The sequence below is a fragment of the Ostrea edulis genome, chromosome 5 (assembly GCF_947568905.1).
Source record: "Ostrea edulis chromosome 5, xbOstEdul1.1, whole genome shotgun sequence".
NCBI lineage: Eukaryota > Metazoa > Mollusca > Bivalvia > Ostreida > Ostreidae > Ostrea > Ostrea edulis.
In genome coordinates, this window is record NC_079168.1 from 65,459,033 (window position 1) to 65,473,935 (window position 14,903).

General features: G+C 35.7%; 1 protein-coding gene and 1 long non-coding RNA gene across 7 annotated transcripts in view; one reads left to right on the forward strand and one right to left on the reverse strand.

The window, feature by feature from the left end:
- Nucleotides 1–9,582, reverse strand: part of LOC125649794 (long-chain fatty acid transport protein 6-like) — a 53,039-nt gene extending 43,457 nt beyond the window's left edge. The window contains exons 1-7 of one of the 6 annotated variants that reach the window (XM_056165151.1): nt 9,272–9,582; nt 7,876–8,029; nt 7,244–7,355; nt 6,443–6,634; nt 6,245–6,313; nt 5,627–6,024; nt 2,713–4,069 (exon numbers count right to left, since the gene is read on the reverse strand). Coding sequence is in view for 3 of the 6 variants with exons in the window: in XM_048877573.2 (XP_048733530.2) it covers nt 5,627–6,031 (405 nt within the window). In the remaining 3 variants the exon portion in view is untranslated. Of the gene's footprint in view, nt 1–2,712; nt 4,070–5,626; nt 6,314–6,442; nt 6,635–7,243; nt 7,428–7,875; nt 8,240–9,271 lie in introns of those variants that run through there. The other 5 variants (XM_056165152.1, XM_056165150.1, XM_048877573.2 and 2 more) reach the window with 5 other exon arrangements.
- Nucleotides 9,451–10,995, forward strand: LOC130054675 (uncharacterized). The gene is made up of 2 exons (XR_008803001.1): nt 9,451–9,492; nt 9,907–10,995. It is a non-coding gene; the product is annotated as an uncharacterized LOC130054675 (long non-coding RNA).
- The last annotated feature ends 3,908 nt before the right edge of the window (nt 10,996–14,903 follow it).

Genomic DNA, 14,903 nt, shown 5'->3' on the forward strand with positions numbered 1-14,903 from the left:
GTCCCCATACCAAACCAGGTTATACAAAAATAACCTGCGTTCCTCCATTGGAATTGACCAATCAGAGACAAGGATACAATAAGAATTAAATTATTAGATAATGACTATGCATCTCTCTCTCTCTCTCTCTCTCTCTCTCTCTCTCTCTCTCTCTCATACACATTCTCAGAAAAGAATATACATGTATACATATACCTATAGTAGCTTGTTATAAACATTTTACAAGTTTCTTTGCAGAATATATATATATATATATGTTTAAAATAATAAATTTAAAAAATAATAATTATAATTTGCTTTCTCTCGTGCATTGTTTGTTCGCTACTAGCATAGAGTTGTCTTCCTTTAAACCTTGTGTATCTTCTGTGCATAGAGGAGCATCTTTGAGGTACATTCTTTTAATTGCAGGATTCTGAAATCGGTATTTTAGTCCATATAATTTTATATCGTATACATCTAAAAATAAGATGTTGTTATCGAAGTCCAGTCCCGTGGGGATACGTGTTAGAGTAGGTCATCAGTAACCCTTGCTTGTTGTAAGATGCGACTAAATGGGGCGGTCTTTCGGATGAAACCACAGAAACCAAGGCCCCGTTTCACAGCAGGTATGCTATGAATGAGAGAATCTGAAACAAAAAGTATGGTGATCCTGATTTCATTAGAATTATAAATATGCGTATTTCGAACACCACAGTTTGAATTATTAACGACGTCCTACCCTTTTTGTTTTCGTTGTTAACAGTATTGAGTTTACAGTTGCTTGTTTTTATAATCCTATATTTATCAGGGGTGCACATTTCCACTCCCACACACGATACGGCTTACACTTTCGTCCATTACTGTGATGGCACAGCGAAAGATTTATTCAAAGTCGGCCTTGACTTAGCTCTGCACTTCTCAAGATCACTATCTTTCTTGTTGCAAGTGTTGCATCTCCCGAGGTCAACCCTTTCATAATGATTTTTTGTCATGTCATTTGTATGTAGCGACCCACATTTTTATTTTCGTTTAAATGTATTAGCTGTACCCTTTATTGACAAATAAAATAGAAACAATGATTTTTTAAAAATGTTTATTTACACTCTTTGAGATAACATTATTTATGTACAATGTACTACATAATAGCTTAAAAATTGATCCTGAAATGTTCTGGCAACAATGCGTGATGATGTATCAAAATGAAATCAAATACAATGGCAATTAATCGCATAACTAAATGTTGTTCATAGAATAAAGCATACAGTTATTTTCTTTGACATTTACTTCCTTTGGTATCACATGACAATTATTCTTCTATAATTTTTTTTTGCCCGTAGCAATTTTTAGCGCCACCTGTAACCGGATATCGATCATGTACTTGCAAATGGTTACAGGACAGATCATCCCCAATTTCATATTGATTAATAACCATCATTAACGTTTTGACGCTGGGTTGATTTCCGAGACTAGGCATATTACGCTACACAACAAATGAAGTAACTTGCATATCTTTTTTAAAAAGCTATTTAAGCCGTATTCTTTGGATATTATCGGAGGAACAAAACTCGTGTGTTTTATGTCAAGCTATTAAAGTTCTATACTTTATGTAATTTTCAAAACTCAATCGGATTAAAAAGTAATCAAGCTAATTTCATATTCCAAGTCAGTTAGGGGTCGCTCCATTTCGAAATATTCATGATCACGTGACGTTGCACGTCAAAGGATATTCTAAGACACTTTCTTCTTTACAAGCGTGGACAGGCTGTTGGCGGGACACATTCAACGATTAAAAAAAAAGTCAGAAGGTAATCAGGGTAGAGAGAACCACTTTGAACAATTGAAGGGGGCTGAATTTCATATCTAACATGAAATCACCATTCACACCGTGGACCATCGTGACCATGGTGAAAATATTCAGTAACGCAGGGGTTCCAGATTTTGGAAGCGATCGGTCTATTTATTTTTCTCAACAAAACAACCCACAACATAAATGAGAGTTTTCTTTGTCTAACACATATCGCACGGAACGCACAGACGTATTAAAAATCAGAATATGCCGCATATTTTGAATGAAAGTAGTTACTTTTCTCAAACACTCGTGATTAATATCGAGTACCTAAGAAAATTCGCACGGATGTTTGCTTCATGAGGTGAATTCAAGGTTTGAAATGATTTGATGAAGAACCGTGATAATGTGTCATAAGAATATAAAAAGACATTCAATTTCTTACTGGGGTTCATAATAGTCTTTATTTTGACGAAATGATTGAAAATAAACATAACGCAGGGTGAAAAGATGGAAGATGTAGCGGTACCGAGGTGAAAAATATCAAAGATTCCTATATTGATTGATATAATCCAGTGAATTCACAATTTTAAGTTTTACTGTCACGTATTATATTCTGATGTAGGATTTATGACCCAGGGGTCATAATGTAAAACCTACCAATTTTGATGCACCAGATGCGCATTTCGACAAGTAATGTCTCTTCAGTGATGCTCAAGCCAAAACTTTGGAAATTCGAAATAACAATAAACTTGTAGGAGCTAAAAGGAAAACTAGAGTGCAAAAAAACTGGAGCCAAATTCGTCCAAGGATCAGAGCTATGCATGAGGGAGATATCATCCTTAATTTTGAAATGAATTAGATTAAATTCACAAACATGTAGTATACTTTGTAAATCTGGGTTTGATAACTACAACCCTTCGGAACTCCGTCATCCTGCCACGTACCGTTTGCCTACTTTCGATGCAGTTCACATCAAATCTGGGTCAACAACCAAAACAATACATAGGGGAAATAATCGTGCAACTGAAACACAAAACAAATTACCGATATAACATTCGTATTTGCATTTTAATTACTTATAAATGATTTCGTAATACTACTTACTATCAACTGTTGAAAGGCCAATTTCGAATATTTTGATTGCAGGAATGCGGTAAATTGAGTACTGTCGACTGAAACCTAATAGCCTATTAAAGAAGTGGAAATATTAATTTAAAAAGTTTTTTTTTCAATTTCTAGATTTCATCGTAGCTAGCTTTCCGGGTGTTGAATATGGGCCTTGCTTTATCGCACTTCAGAAAATGATAACATTTATGTGTTAGAATGCAAGGTGAAGATAACGAACAGTGATTAATCTCATAACTCCTACAAGCAATACAAAATAGATAGTTGGGCAAACACGGACCCCTGGACACACCAGAGGCGGGATCAGGTGTCTAGGAGGAGTAAGCATCCCCTGTTGACCGGTCACACCCGCCGTGAGCCCCATATCCTGATCAGGTAAACGGAGTTATCCGCAGTCAAAATCAGGGTGCCAAGAACGGCTTAACAATCGGTATGAAACACGTCAGACAGCATTTGACCCAATGCGAGGTTGTATTGACGAACTAGATCGTTATAACGACCATAGAATTTGCGAAATGCTGACTTCAATCGAGACTGTTGAAATCCCTGTACCATCAACTTGTTTGTCAGTAGGGTTCGCCGGTGATCTTTTCCGGTTCTAAATTTTACTGTGTTGCTATAGGGTATACGACAGACGCTTGGTCAAGTCACGCGTGCGTTTTAGAGCGTTATTTTAACTTTCTCTCTTATGTTGATAAACTTTTAAGAAGAATCTACGATGGTTATATATTGTTGTGTGCCTGGTTGTAGGTGAGTTATCAAGAAGAAGTTAAAAATGTTCAATTGTTGATGGACAACGCACGACAACGGACGACAACCGATTGCAATAGGTCACCTGAATAAACTCAGATGACCTAAAAATTGTCATATGATTTTGTTGATATACGGCCTAGATAAGCTTCAGTAATAATTTGAAAACGTTAGAAATTGAAACTCCCGCCTTCTATAGAGGCTACCATAATGTGGAACTCTTTTGTATTCAAGACCACAAAAATCAATAATTTTGACGTCACACCGTATGTTCCAGTTTTGATGAGATTCTAGGATGTGCATGCGATATGACATAGTTTACGAATAAATAGGTTGATGTTTCCTGTCAAGCTGTTAATTGCACTAATGCGAAGGGGAGATGTAATTTTTCTCTCGAAATTTTCGACCCAACCAAGTCATCTGAACCTGAAAAGAAAACACTATGTAAACTGTGGATTCATCATATATCTGTGTAATGACAAGTTGAGTTTCGGGACATTCGTATGAAGAAATGTGTACTGTCTGCCTTGTCTGCGACTCGAATGAACATCTATGATTAATTCCCTCTTGCGAAAGAACGGACTCAAATCTATACGGCTCCAAATTAACTGTTCGTGACTTGTCATATTTACAGTGCTCTGATGGAATAAACCGGAACCAACGGTGTGACGTCATAAATTAAACTTCAATGGCCGCTCTCTTAGCGGCGGGTAATTCAAAATATATGATAGATTAATATTGATTTAATCAATAAGCAAGGGTTGTTGGTGTTAAAGACTGTCGTTTACGATACTTTATTCATAAAAACAAAAATGTGGTTAGGGTTGCCTTTCCCTTTAACTTTTAATTTTTTCAGCTGAAGGAATTTGTATATGGTCATCTGTCAAAGTTGTGCAGCAGCATATGCCTGTAAATTTTGCAAAAAAAAAATAAATCCAAAAGACAACAGCGATTCCAGATGTCACAGAGCAACCCATTCAAAAGCCTTCAGATTTGGAGGAACAGTCAGCCACATGGTCCTCTTACAAACATAAAAACACACTGAAGACTATGGTAGGTATACACTCAGTGGTGCTGTCTCATTTGTATCAAGTTCATATGGGGGTCTACCTCAGATAGGCAAATTATAGAACGATCGAGTTTAGTTGACCCCAATTTGAACATTTTCTCAAAAAGTGATAGCATTATGGTCGATCGGCGGTTAATGGTACAGGATCTGTTTGCAAACCACAATGGTCAGGTAAATACACCTACATATTTGAAAGGAAAGAGTCAGTTAGATCCTACTGGGGTTATTCATGATAGGCGAGTAACTTCAAAGCGTATACATGTGGAGAGAGTTATTGGTTATATGAATGGCTTTAAAATTCTGAAAGTAGATCTTCCATCTTCTAAGGCGCCGTTTGGTTCAAGAATTTCCTATGTATGTTTTGCATTAGCAAATTTTAGAAACTGTATTGTCGACAAAAGTTCGCGATTAAAGAATATGAATTAGAAACAGAATGAAAGATTCGATTTACAATTTGTTCTATGTACCAATGCAAGGTGAAGATAACGAACAGTGGTCAATCTCATAACTTCTATAAGCAATACAAAATAGATAGTTGGGCAAACACGATATACAACCCAAGAGTATTCTGGTCAAAGATGTTCAATTCAAAGTTTGTTCAACTGAAGGTTACAAAATGAAATAACTGCGAGAACTGTAGTTAAATTCATTTTCATTCCATTGCGGGAATGCAAAATCTGTTGATTACTGATGTATACTAGTATTACACATGTAGCTAATAATACAATTAACTTCTCTATGTTACACGATAGATGCAATATATGGCTTGTAGTAACATGAATAGAAGAGATCCAATTTAGGAAATAGAAAATTTTCACAGAATTCCTTATCAATCCTTATCTTTTGTATGAACCAGTCTTTGAATGTGTATACAACAAAATAACAAAGTTCTCTTTGGGAGATGTACAACTGACCTTGGACCTGAAAGTAATTCCTGATTGAATTTTCTCTCTGTGGCCTGTGAAAGGGCACTTCACTTCAACAATTGTACCACCATCTATCACTCCCTCCGGAGAGGCTTCCAAATATGATCGATCTTTACATCCAAACAAGCCACGCCTGCTCACTCTCAAATTGTTTTTTTCTCTCAAAGTTTTTAAAGCTCGACTCTCGTAGGTTTTCCCATGTACAAGTGCATCTGATCTAAATGAAGCTGCTGAAGGCTGATGTAGAGATTGGCAAAGTTTCACAATGTCTCTCCTCTCTGTAGCCAAACAAATGTCGCCGAATCTTGATGCAGTAATGTGCCAAGATCTCTTGGAACCATTAGATGAAGACTGTCCTCTAGGTCTCTCTTCAACCGCTGAAGCTCCTGTCATAGTGGAATAATTTCAAAACAAATACATACCCAACCCCAAAGAAGGTGGATTCCCCAAACTTTCCCTTGCATGTATCCCATATCTAAAAATCTGATTTATCTATGCATATATTTTGTCTAGACCAACCTTATTTTCTTTGCATAAATGATTTTGACAATACTTGTAAATATAATGCTAACAAAGAAAGCAATGTTTCAAAGGCAATGTTAATACCTGAACTGCCTTCTCTACCCAGTATTCTGTTAAAGGCTTCTCTAGGTAATCATGGTACTGTGCAGCAGTCTGAAATATTAACACGAAATTGATTGCACAATATGATAAACCCTACAGGTATGGTTTCACAAATAGATTTTGATTATAAATTATTCTTATTGCTGGGAGAATTTCAAACACTTTGTTTAAATTTTCTACCTGTAAATCTTCCTTCTCAATTAAATATATGTAGGTTAAATTCTCAGAAGTGTGTGAACAGTAGTTGATAACCGTATTCCTGACTCTGTCGGGGTATCCTTGATTACTTCTCAGTTGTTGTGGCCGAGGGTCATCAAAAGTCATCATTTAATTTTCTTTTTCTTGATAGATCTTCTGTCTTGATTGGAGATGCTAAAATAGTATGTATGCAACATTGTATGAATGCGTACTTACAATATGTAAATGTACATACACTGTCATGAATATGGTCTAACCAGTTACCTCTTTATCTAATTGCTTGACAATGTATCACATAATGAATGGCAATGTTATGCATTAGTGACGGGCAATCGGATAGAAAATTATAATCGAATATAGTTAATAATTGGATATACATAATTGATTAATAATTGTCATAGCTGTGTAACATACACAGACGCAATGTCAAAAACATTTCCGAACAGCTTCTCTTTGTCAGTTGAATTCACGATGTACATCTTAAACCAGTTTCATACAAGTTGCACAAAATAGCATATTTTGGACAAAGTTCTATGTTCAAAATGAGCATATCTCCAAGACAAAAATCAAATCAGAATTTCCTGTTGATATAAACATCTATATGGTATGTCGACCTTGACTTACAAAGTTACATGAAATTCTGTTGAGTAGTTTCAGTGAGTTGCGATGACAAGAACAGGACTGACGAACGGGTCATAAACATTATAACATCCACTCCGCAACTCGTTACATAGGCTATAATTACTTATTAATCATAATTAATTAATTGGAAGAAGTTTATACCTGAAAATGAATATTTTGGCTTATGAAATGTTTGTAGATTTTCAGTACAAGATCTCCTAATCCACAGCCCTGCAGCAAAATGATGTAACATCAGCAACATGGGGTCCTCTGCCTGTAAATATTCACAGTGGGAATTTAAAATATCACCTGTGTCATCTATCTTTAGTTTGAAGTTGTATGTGACCTAACAAAAAGAAAAGAAAAGAAAAAAGATCAAATTAAGTACAATGTTGCAGGACAGATATTTAAATATCTAAAAAAGAAAGTTTATGATGATATTAATGTTGTTATTTACAGTTGACTTGTTGGGTTTTTTTTAAATCAACTGTGTTTGACCTATGACAATGATTAACATTTGTCGTAGCTTGAAATATTGTTGAGATGACTATTTTAAAGTTATGATGAATACATGGCATTTGATAGAAGTGTGGGGAACTCCCTCAGACTTATCAAACATGAAATGAAAAAGAATTTCCTAAAATATTCTACAGTATTGTAAATAGGCTAGTGAATATAATTAAACCAGTTGAAATTTGTACTAAGTATATGTTGATTTGGCTATTAAACAGTGGAAAATTCATTTTAATCCTGGTAATATTTAAGCAGTTTATAGCATATCAAATTGTCCATACCCGTGTTTTCATGGCTGCACCAAGAATGCCAGTGAAAATGATGCTTGGTCATGTCTCACAAAAAATGTTGCAAGAACCCTCTCGCTCTCAAGGAGTGCTTTGCCTTTCTCAATAGTCTTCACCTCTCCAGTACTTTGTATATCACCTATTTGTTCTAATAACAAATTAGCGTAATTAATTTGGACATGGAGATGTTATTGTGCAATAACATGCATTTTGACATTTGAGGTGTGAAGAAACAGATTACAAAATGTTGATCTAGAGTTACCTCACAGAGAACTCGACCAGAAGAAATACGTTAGTGTCACGTAAGGGGCGAAATCCAAAGATCAATGTCAGATAAAAATCTAAATTCAAATAGGTGTGTGTGTGTGTGTGTGTGTGTGTGTGTGTGTGTGTGTGTGTGTGTGTGTGTGCAAACTCCTGTAAGTTTTTGTCGTACGACATCAATTGCACTTTAGTTGGACAAGAAAAAAGACAAGTGGTTGTTAAAAACCATATAATGATATTACATTTTTTGGTCCCGTTGGGATCCGGGTTAGAATAGGTCCTCGGTACCCCTTGCTTGTCGTAAGAGGCAGCTAAATGGGGCGACCCTTCGGACGAGACCGCAAAAACCAAGGCCCCGTGTCATAACAGGTGTGACACGACAAATATCCCTCCCTGCTCAAAGGCCGTAAGCGACGAGCATATGTCTAACTTCTGCAGTCCTTCACCGGCAATGGTGACGTCTCCATATGAGTGAAACATTCTCAAGAGGGACGTTAAACAATATTCAATCAATAATGAGCATTTAAAAGTTTCAATGTACACTTTCATTGAAGGAATAAACAGTAGAAAAGGTCTGCAGAGTGTTCTTCATACTTGTAATCGATTAGTTTCTACATTCATCATATTTAGTCTTAAGGGAGTGGGGGTGGGGGTCTTGGTGAAAACTATGTAAATTTAGTTTTTTGTCAGACATTGAACTTTTGATCTCACCCTTAAGCAAGTTAACATAATACCAATACAATGTAACCTGCAAGTCTGTGCACAAAGTACATATCTATCTGCTCAATATAGATACAAGGAAGTTTTTCGTTGTGTTGTGGCTGAAGGCCATTCCACTTCTAGAGTTCAGGCAGCAAAATTGGATCATTTAGAAAATTTGCATTTTTAACATAAGCCTACGAAATTTATACTAAACAATAAAGTTAAGTTCTAATGAAAAGCTTGATACATAAAAGTGACTAAGATGTGAAAATTGCGGTACCGGTTTCCATAAATTTATCGTCTTTGCACTTAACTTCTGTAGAGACTCGTCACTACACTACAGTTATTCAAATATCGTCTGCACAACAATCAAATATTGCTACGAATAATAGTTATTTCCATGTTTTGCTAAATCATTAAGTACCTTTCTATCAAATCAGCCTTTCTGCCACGTGTTGTTGTTCCTTTTATCAGCTTCTCTTTTAAATCGCTTATTTTAAATGTAAATATGCCGATGCCTCACTACTTGCGCTTTCCATTTTGTTTTACAAGCGTCTTCGTGAATTCAAGCGTTTCTCGTACATGTATACCCTATAGCGAAGTAAAAGTTAAAACCGAAAAAGGTGATCGGCGAACGCTATTGGGGTGAGTACAAAGCGAAAATGGAAATACATTCAGAAGGTAACAATGGTGGATAACAATTGTATGCAATTCAAAGAAAATTTGCCAAGATGAACTCTTTTTTTTCCCCTGCAGACTCATGCATCAAGTAGAGGTTGGGAAGCCGAGTTTAATGGAATAACCATTGGAAGTACAAATGTAGATGGAATGAGCATTACAATTTCTATTTCTAACAGGAATTACCAGCAGTATTATTTGTATTAAGATACCAGTCATACTCATATTCAAATATTGCCAGACAATAACTACCACAGTGTGCCATGGGGACCATTTCACAACTTTTGTAAAAATGTGGCAGGGAAACCTATCCCCAAGCAGAATGTAATGATGTTTTTACAATTAATCTGAAAATTTTATTTTATGCATTTCCTCTTTTAGTATGATATGTCGAGTACTTCAGAAGATTGAGGTGGAGAAGGGGTGGTCGTATGGCCGACATAGACAGTGTACACGAGTCTCATGGAACTGTTAGTAGTCGTTCACCGGATAATTCGGAAATTGGCCCATTTAGAAAAGAAACACACTTTAAAGCTGACGTTGATGGCATGTCGAGCGTGTGGATTAAGTTCCGGGAACACGGATTTTCGCGAGATGTATTGCAGATCATTAAAGAATGGTGGGGAATCAATAGACCGTTCTCGTTGCGTAATGGACGAGCGTCTGTGTTAAAAAGTTTTCATCCAACTGTAAATGATGTATTAAATTTTTTATCAACCTTATACAGGATATAATTAAGTTACAGTTGCATTAACATTGCCAGGTCAGCATTGATATTTTTTTTAAAAAAAAGATTGATGTCAGAAAACAGTCATTAGTCTCGAGATTTATGAAAGGTATTTTTCATATTAGCCCTATAGTATCTCGATACAATGCGATTCGAGATGTGTCAGCGTTGTTTTTATTTTTATTTTTAGTGTATAAGGAATATGAAATAGTTAGCATTAAAATCTATCACTGTAATGACACTTGTTTTATCCCAATGAGTACAGTCTATTAATAATATATATATATGTACCATATGATAGTTGACGATTCGAAATATATAATTTATTAAGGAGAGACTTAGAAAAAGTTTCCTAGGGAAGGACAATTGTGTATTTTTGAATCTTTGCCTGGATATTTGCAACGTACAAGATGTGTTAGACAAAGTATTTATTGGTTATTTGAAACCCTACAAGCAAATAAGCACAAGTAATATAATTGCAAGATAGATTAAGACATGTTTGGGTTCGTCAGGAATCGATATCAGGAAATTCCCGGCACATGGACTAGAGCTGCTTCCTTCTCAGCTGTTCTCTAAATTCTGAACAAAACACGATAGAATTCAGAAGAAAAACGTTTCTCAGAAACTACAATCTGGATTTTGGAAAATTAAAATCAAACAGCTGAAATTTGATGATGAATTTCTTTGTATTTTTGAGTTTTAAAATTGCAAAGTTCTGAAGTGAATAAAATAAGTTAACAGTATCTATTTGTTTTCAAGTTTATTGAAAGGTCAAAGGAAGGCTGAAATTATTACAAAAGTTCTATATTGAATTCTCTAGGAGGAAGCTTGATTCTGATTTATATTGAACAAGAAGCCCACAGGCCTTATCGGTCACCTGAGTACTAGTGAAAAAGTATCACTACTCCCACAGGCCTTATCGGTCACCTGAGTACTAGTGAAACAGTATTATTACTCCCAATGGCTATGGAATCTAGAAAAAAAATCCCTGTTCCGAATATCTAAGCTAAATTCTAATGTTCAACAACAGCATAAAACAAGAGGTACTGTGAGCAATGCTCACTAAGAATACCCCCCGCTTACCCCAATCTCCCAAAGGGTGTTGGTAATAGGTATAAACTACTTCTTTTCTGAGTGTAAAATACAAATGGCATGACAAACCTTGGGTATTCTCGTTTGTAGGGAGAAACGGATTATCTAGGAACACAGCATCTCCATGCGATGAAAAAAGCCGTTAAAGAATTTAAATGGAAACCCTATTGCTACTTCGATGTCCAGTGCGTGTGACCTTTGGACCCCAAAATCGATAGGGAACATCTTCATCCCATGGGTAGTCCATATATATGATATGGTGACGGTAGGTGGAAAGGATAAAGCTTTAGAGCCCGGAAACCATTGCATCTACAGACGGACGGACGGACAGTCAGACAGACGGACAACCCGATTCCAGTATACCCCCCCCCCCACAACTTGTTGCGGGGGTATAACAAGATACGTTCTTGCAATTTCAATGCCCTAAAAAGTACATGCACTGATGAAAGGCTTCACGCATGTAAAATATATTGGAAACGCAGTGTGTATTTTGTACGATCCTCTCATAATAGATTTACGTCAAATGACTGTCTCCCATTTCCATTCATAATGATCTTGTAACGAGTAACAGCTTGGTGAGAATTCTATGATCATCAAACGCATGTTCACTACTTAACTACAGTGGAGCACGATAGTCACACGCTGTTAGGAGATTTGGTTCCACAAGCAGGGACAGAATTTAAGTGGGTATCTAAAATGTTAATATTTCTGTGCTTCATATTCATTCATATATATATATATATATATATATATATATATATATATATATATTTGTACATGTATGTTTGTGTATTGTCTTCTGTTCTGGGTATTTAAGCATTTCAACTTGATGGCATTTCCTGGTATGGAAGAGGTTGCTATTGTAACCTTGAATTAACTGTAACTCAAAAGCAAGCTTCATGATCTTATACTTCAACGCGTCCAGTCAATGTGAAGAGAAAGAAAATCATCTCTAGCAACCCGCTATCTATTCAAATCTGAAATGTAATTATTGAATGAAAATATAACAGCTTTGTGGTTGTGTTATTTCCCTCAGGATGAAAGGTTTCTTCTTAGTTTAAAACTTACTGGCATTCTAGTGAACGTCAACTGAAACGTTTCTAGTCTACATCTAGTGTAATAATAAACGGAACTAGTCTACATCTAGTGTAATAATAACCGGAACTAGTCTACATGTAGTGTAATAATAAACGGAACTAGTCTACATCTAGTGTAATAATATACGTTTCTAGTCTACATCTAGTGTAATAATATACGTTTCTAGTCTACATCTAGTGTAATAATAAACGGAACTTGTCTACATCTAGTGTAATAATATACGTTTCTAGTCTACATCTAGTGTAATAATATACGTTTCCCTGGGCAACCTTTCATCCTGCAAAAATCTAGCATATGTACATACATGTATGTTGCCTTTACTAGTTTATTTTCACAAACTTTTTGATATGTTTCCTCATTGGGTCGCATATTGAAGCCATCCGCTATCTTCAGTGCATGGTGTGATATATGGTGAGTTTTGGAGACGGAAATGACTACACTACTTCATGTGCGTATGTAAGTCTAATTGGGGAGTGGAACTTTTCCAAAACCAACAAATTCTCAGAACTGATCAATACTAAAACTAACGAACGATCTATGAAATACACCCATCAGCTGAGCTGTTACTTTTCCCCTTACTTAAAACTTCAAATCCCTCGGGTCGTCATATGGTGTAAACAACTTTAATCTGCACTACATGAGGATTTATGTAAAACAAAAATTGTCTTAATACCAATTTGATTTAAACTGTAATATGAGCTACGTTCACTAACACTTCCATATATCAAAATGGCAAATTCCAAACAATGGCACAGAGGATTGACAAAAATCAATTTTTGTACGTGTCTAAAAAAAATTATTCCTAATACTTATCCTCTCTCTCATCTTTTTATACCAATCCAATTCAACTGTGGCTGACTCAGCGTTCAAAATATCTCAATCAATTAAAACGACAAAGTGCAAGTTACATGTAAAAACAAAAGATTTTATTAACAGCGCCAGTTGTATTGCATAATCACAATTGGTGTTGAATATCTCTGTCTCGTTATATTAGATTCCCATTAAAAATGCTATCGTATATACGTTCAAAACATCTCCAATTTATCAAAATTCTTGTCTCAAAATAAATCATTAAGTACAGAAAGTTCCAAATATTGATTTCCTTCAGAAGAAAATAAACATTATTTTTGTTAAACAAAACAAATCTTGCTCTAGGTATGATAAAATTGCTCCTAATATCGAAGTTTCACAATTAAATGTAAAACTTATACGGTACCACTTTTGATGCACCAGATGTGCATATTATATCTCTTCAGTGTTGCTCAAGCCGAAATATTGGAAATCCGAAATAACAGTAAACTTGTAAGAACTAAAAAGAATCAAAGTACTTAAAGTACTCGTGGGAGTTGAACATTGTGGAAATTCAGTTAGAAAAGATTGTACTGGAAGGGTAGGGGGATAAATGACTGAATATTATCATGATTTTAGATACAAATCAACTGTTGTTGTTTTTCAAAGCGTTACAACAGCAAACATGGATAACGGAAGGCCCATGGGCCACAACGCTCCTCGAGTAACTGAAGTCGTGTTGTTGTTTTCTAGAATTTCACCCCTTTATATTCTCATGAAAAATGTGACCACATATTATGGCCCAAACATTCAGATCAATATGGTTATCAATGCCTTGCAGTTATGAAGAAGTTTTTCCCCTGTATATATACATTCAAGTTTAATCCTAGTTATAGCTAATTCTAAGGATTGATTACTTGAAAAGGTAGTCCAATATGCTAAACTGTCACCTGAGTATACTACAGTCCTGTAGAGGATCAATGGAATGGTAAATAATTGTATAATAACTCAAAATAAATGAAATGCAAAAAAATTAAAAATTGTCGGGCATCGGAAATGCACAAGCCGAGTTGCGCAAAGAATGGGCATAGAGGGAACCGGCAGAAAAGTTTTCAAGAATTATCAAGCAGGGAGCAAAATTTTGCGTACATAAATTTCAGCCAACTTAAATCCTTTGTGACCTTGACCTTTAACCCTTGACCAAAATCAATAGGCTTCTTTGTCTCATCAAGGGCGATAATCAATCTAAGTTTAATTGAGATCCTATAATTTGTTAAAAAATTATAGTGCAGAAAACAAAATTTTCTCCAAATTTCAGTCCATTTATAGCCACTGTGACTTTGACCATGTGACCCCGGAATCGATAGGCTTCTTGTCTTACTTAATCGATCTAAGTTTGATTGAGATCCTATAATTCGTTCAAGAGCTATGGTGCGGAAAACAAAACTTTCTCCAAATTTCAGTCTATTTATAGCCAGTGACCTTTGACCTAGTGACCCCAGAATCGATAGGCTTCCTCATCTTACTGAGGGTGACAATCCATCTAAGTTTGAATGAGATCCTATAATTTGATCAAGAGCTATGGTGCGGAAATGAAATGTTGATGCGTGCCCGCCCAAAGGCACTTCATCAGATCATAAGCCGAGTTCGACTTCATCGCAACTCCGCTAAA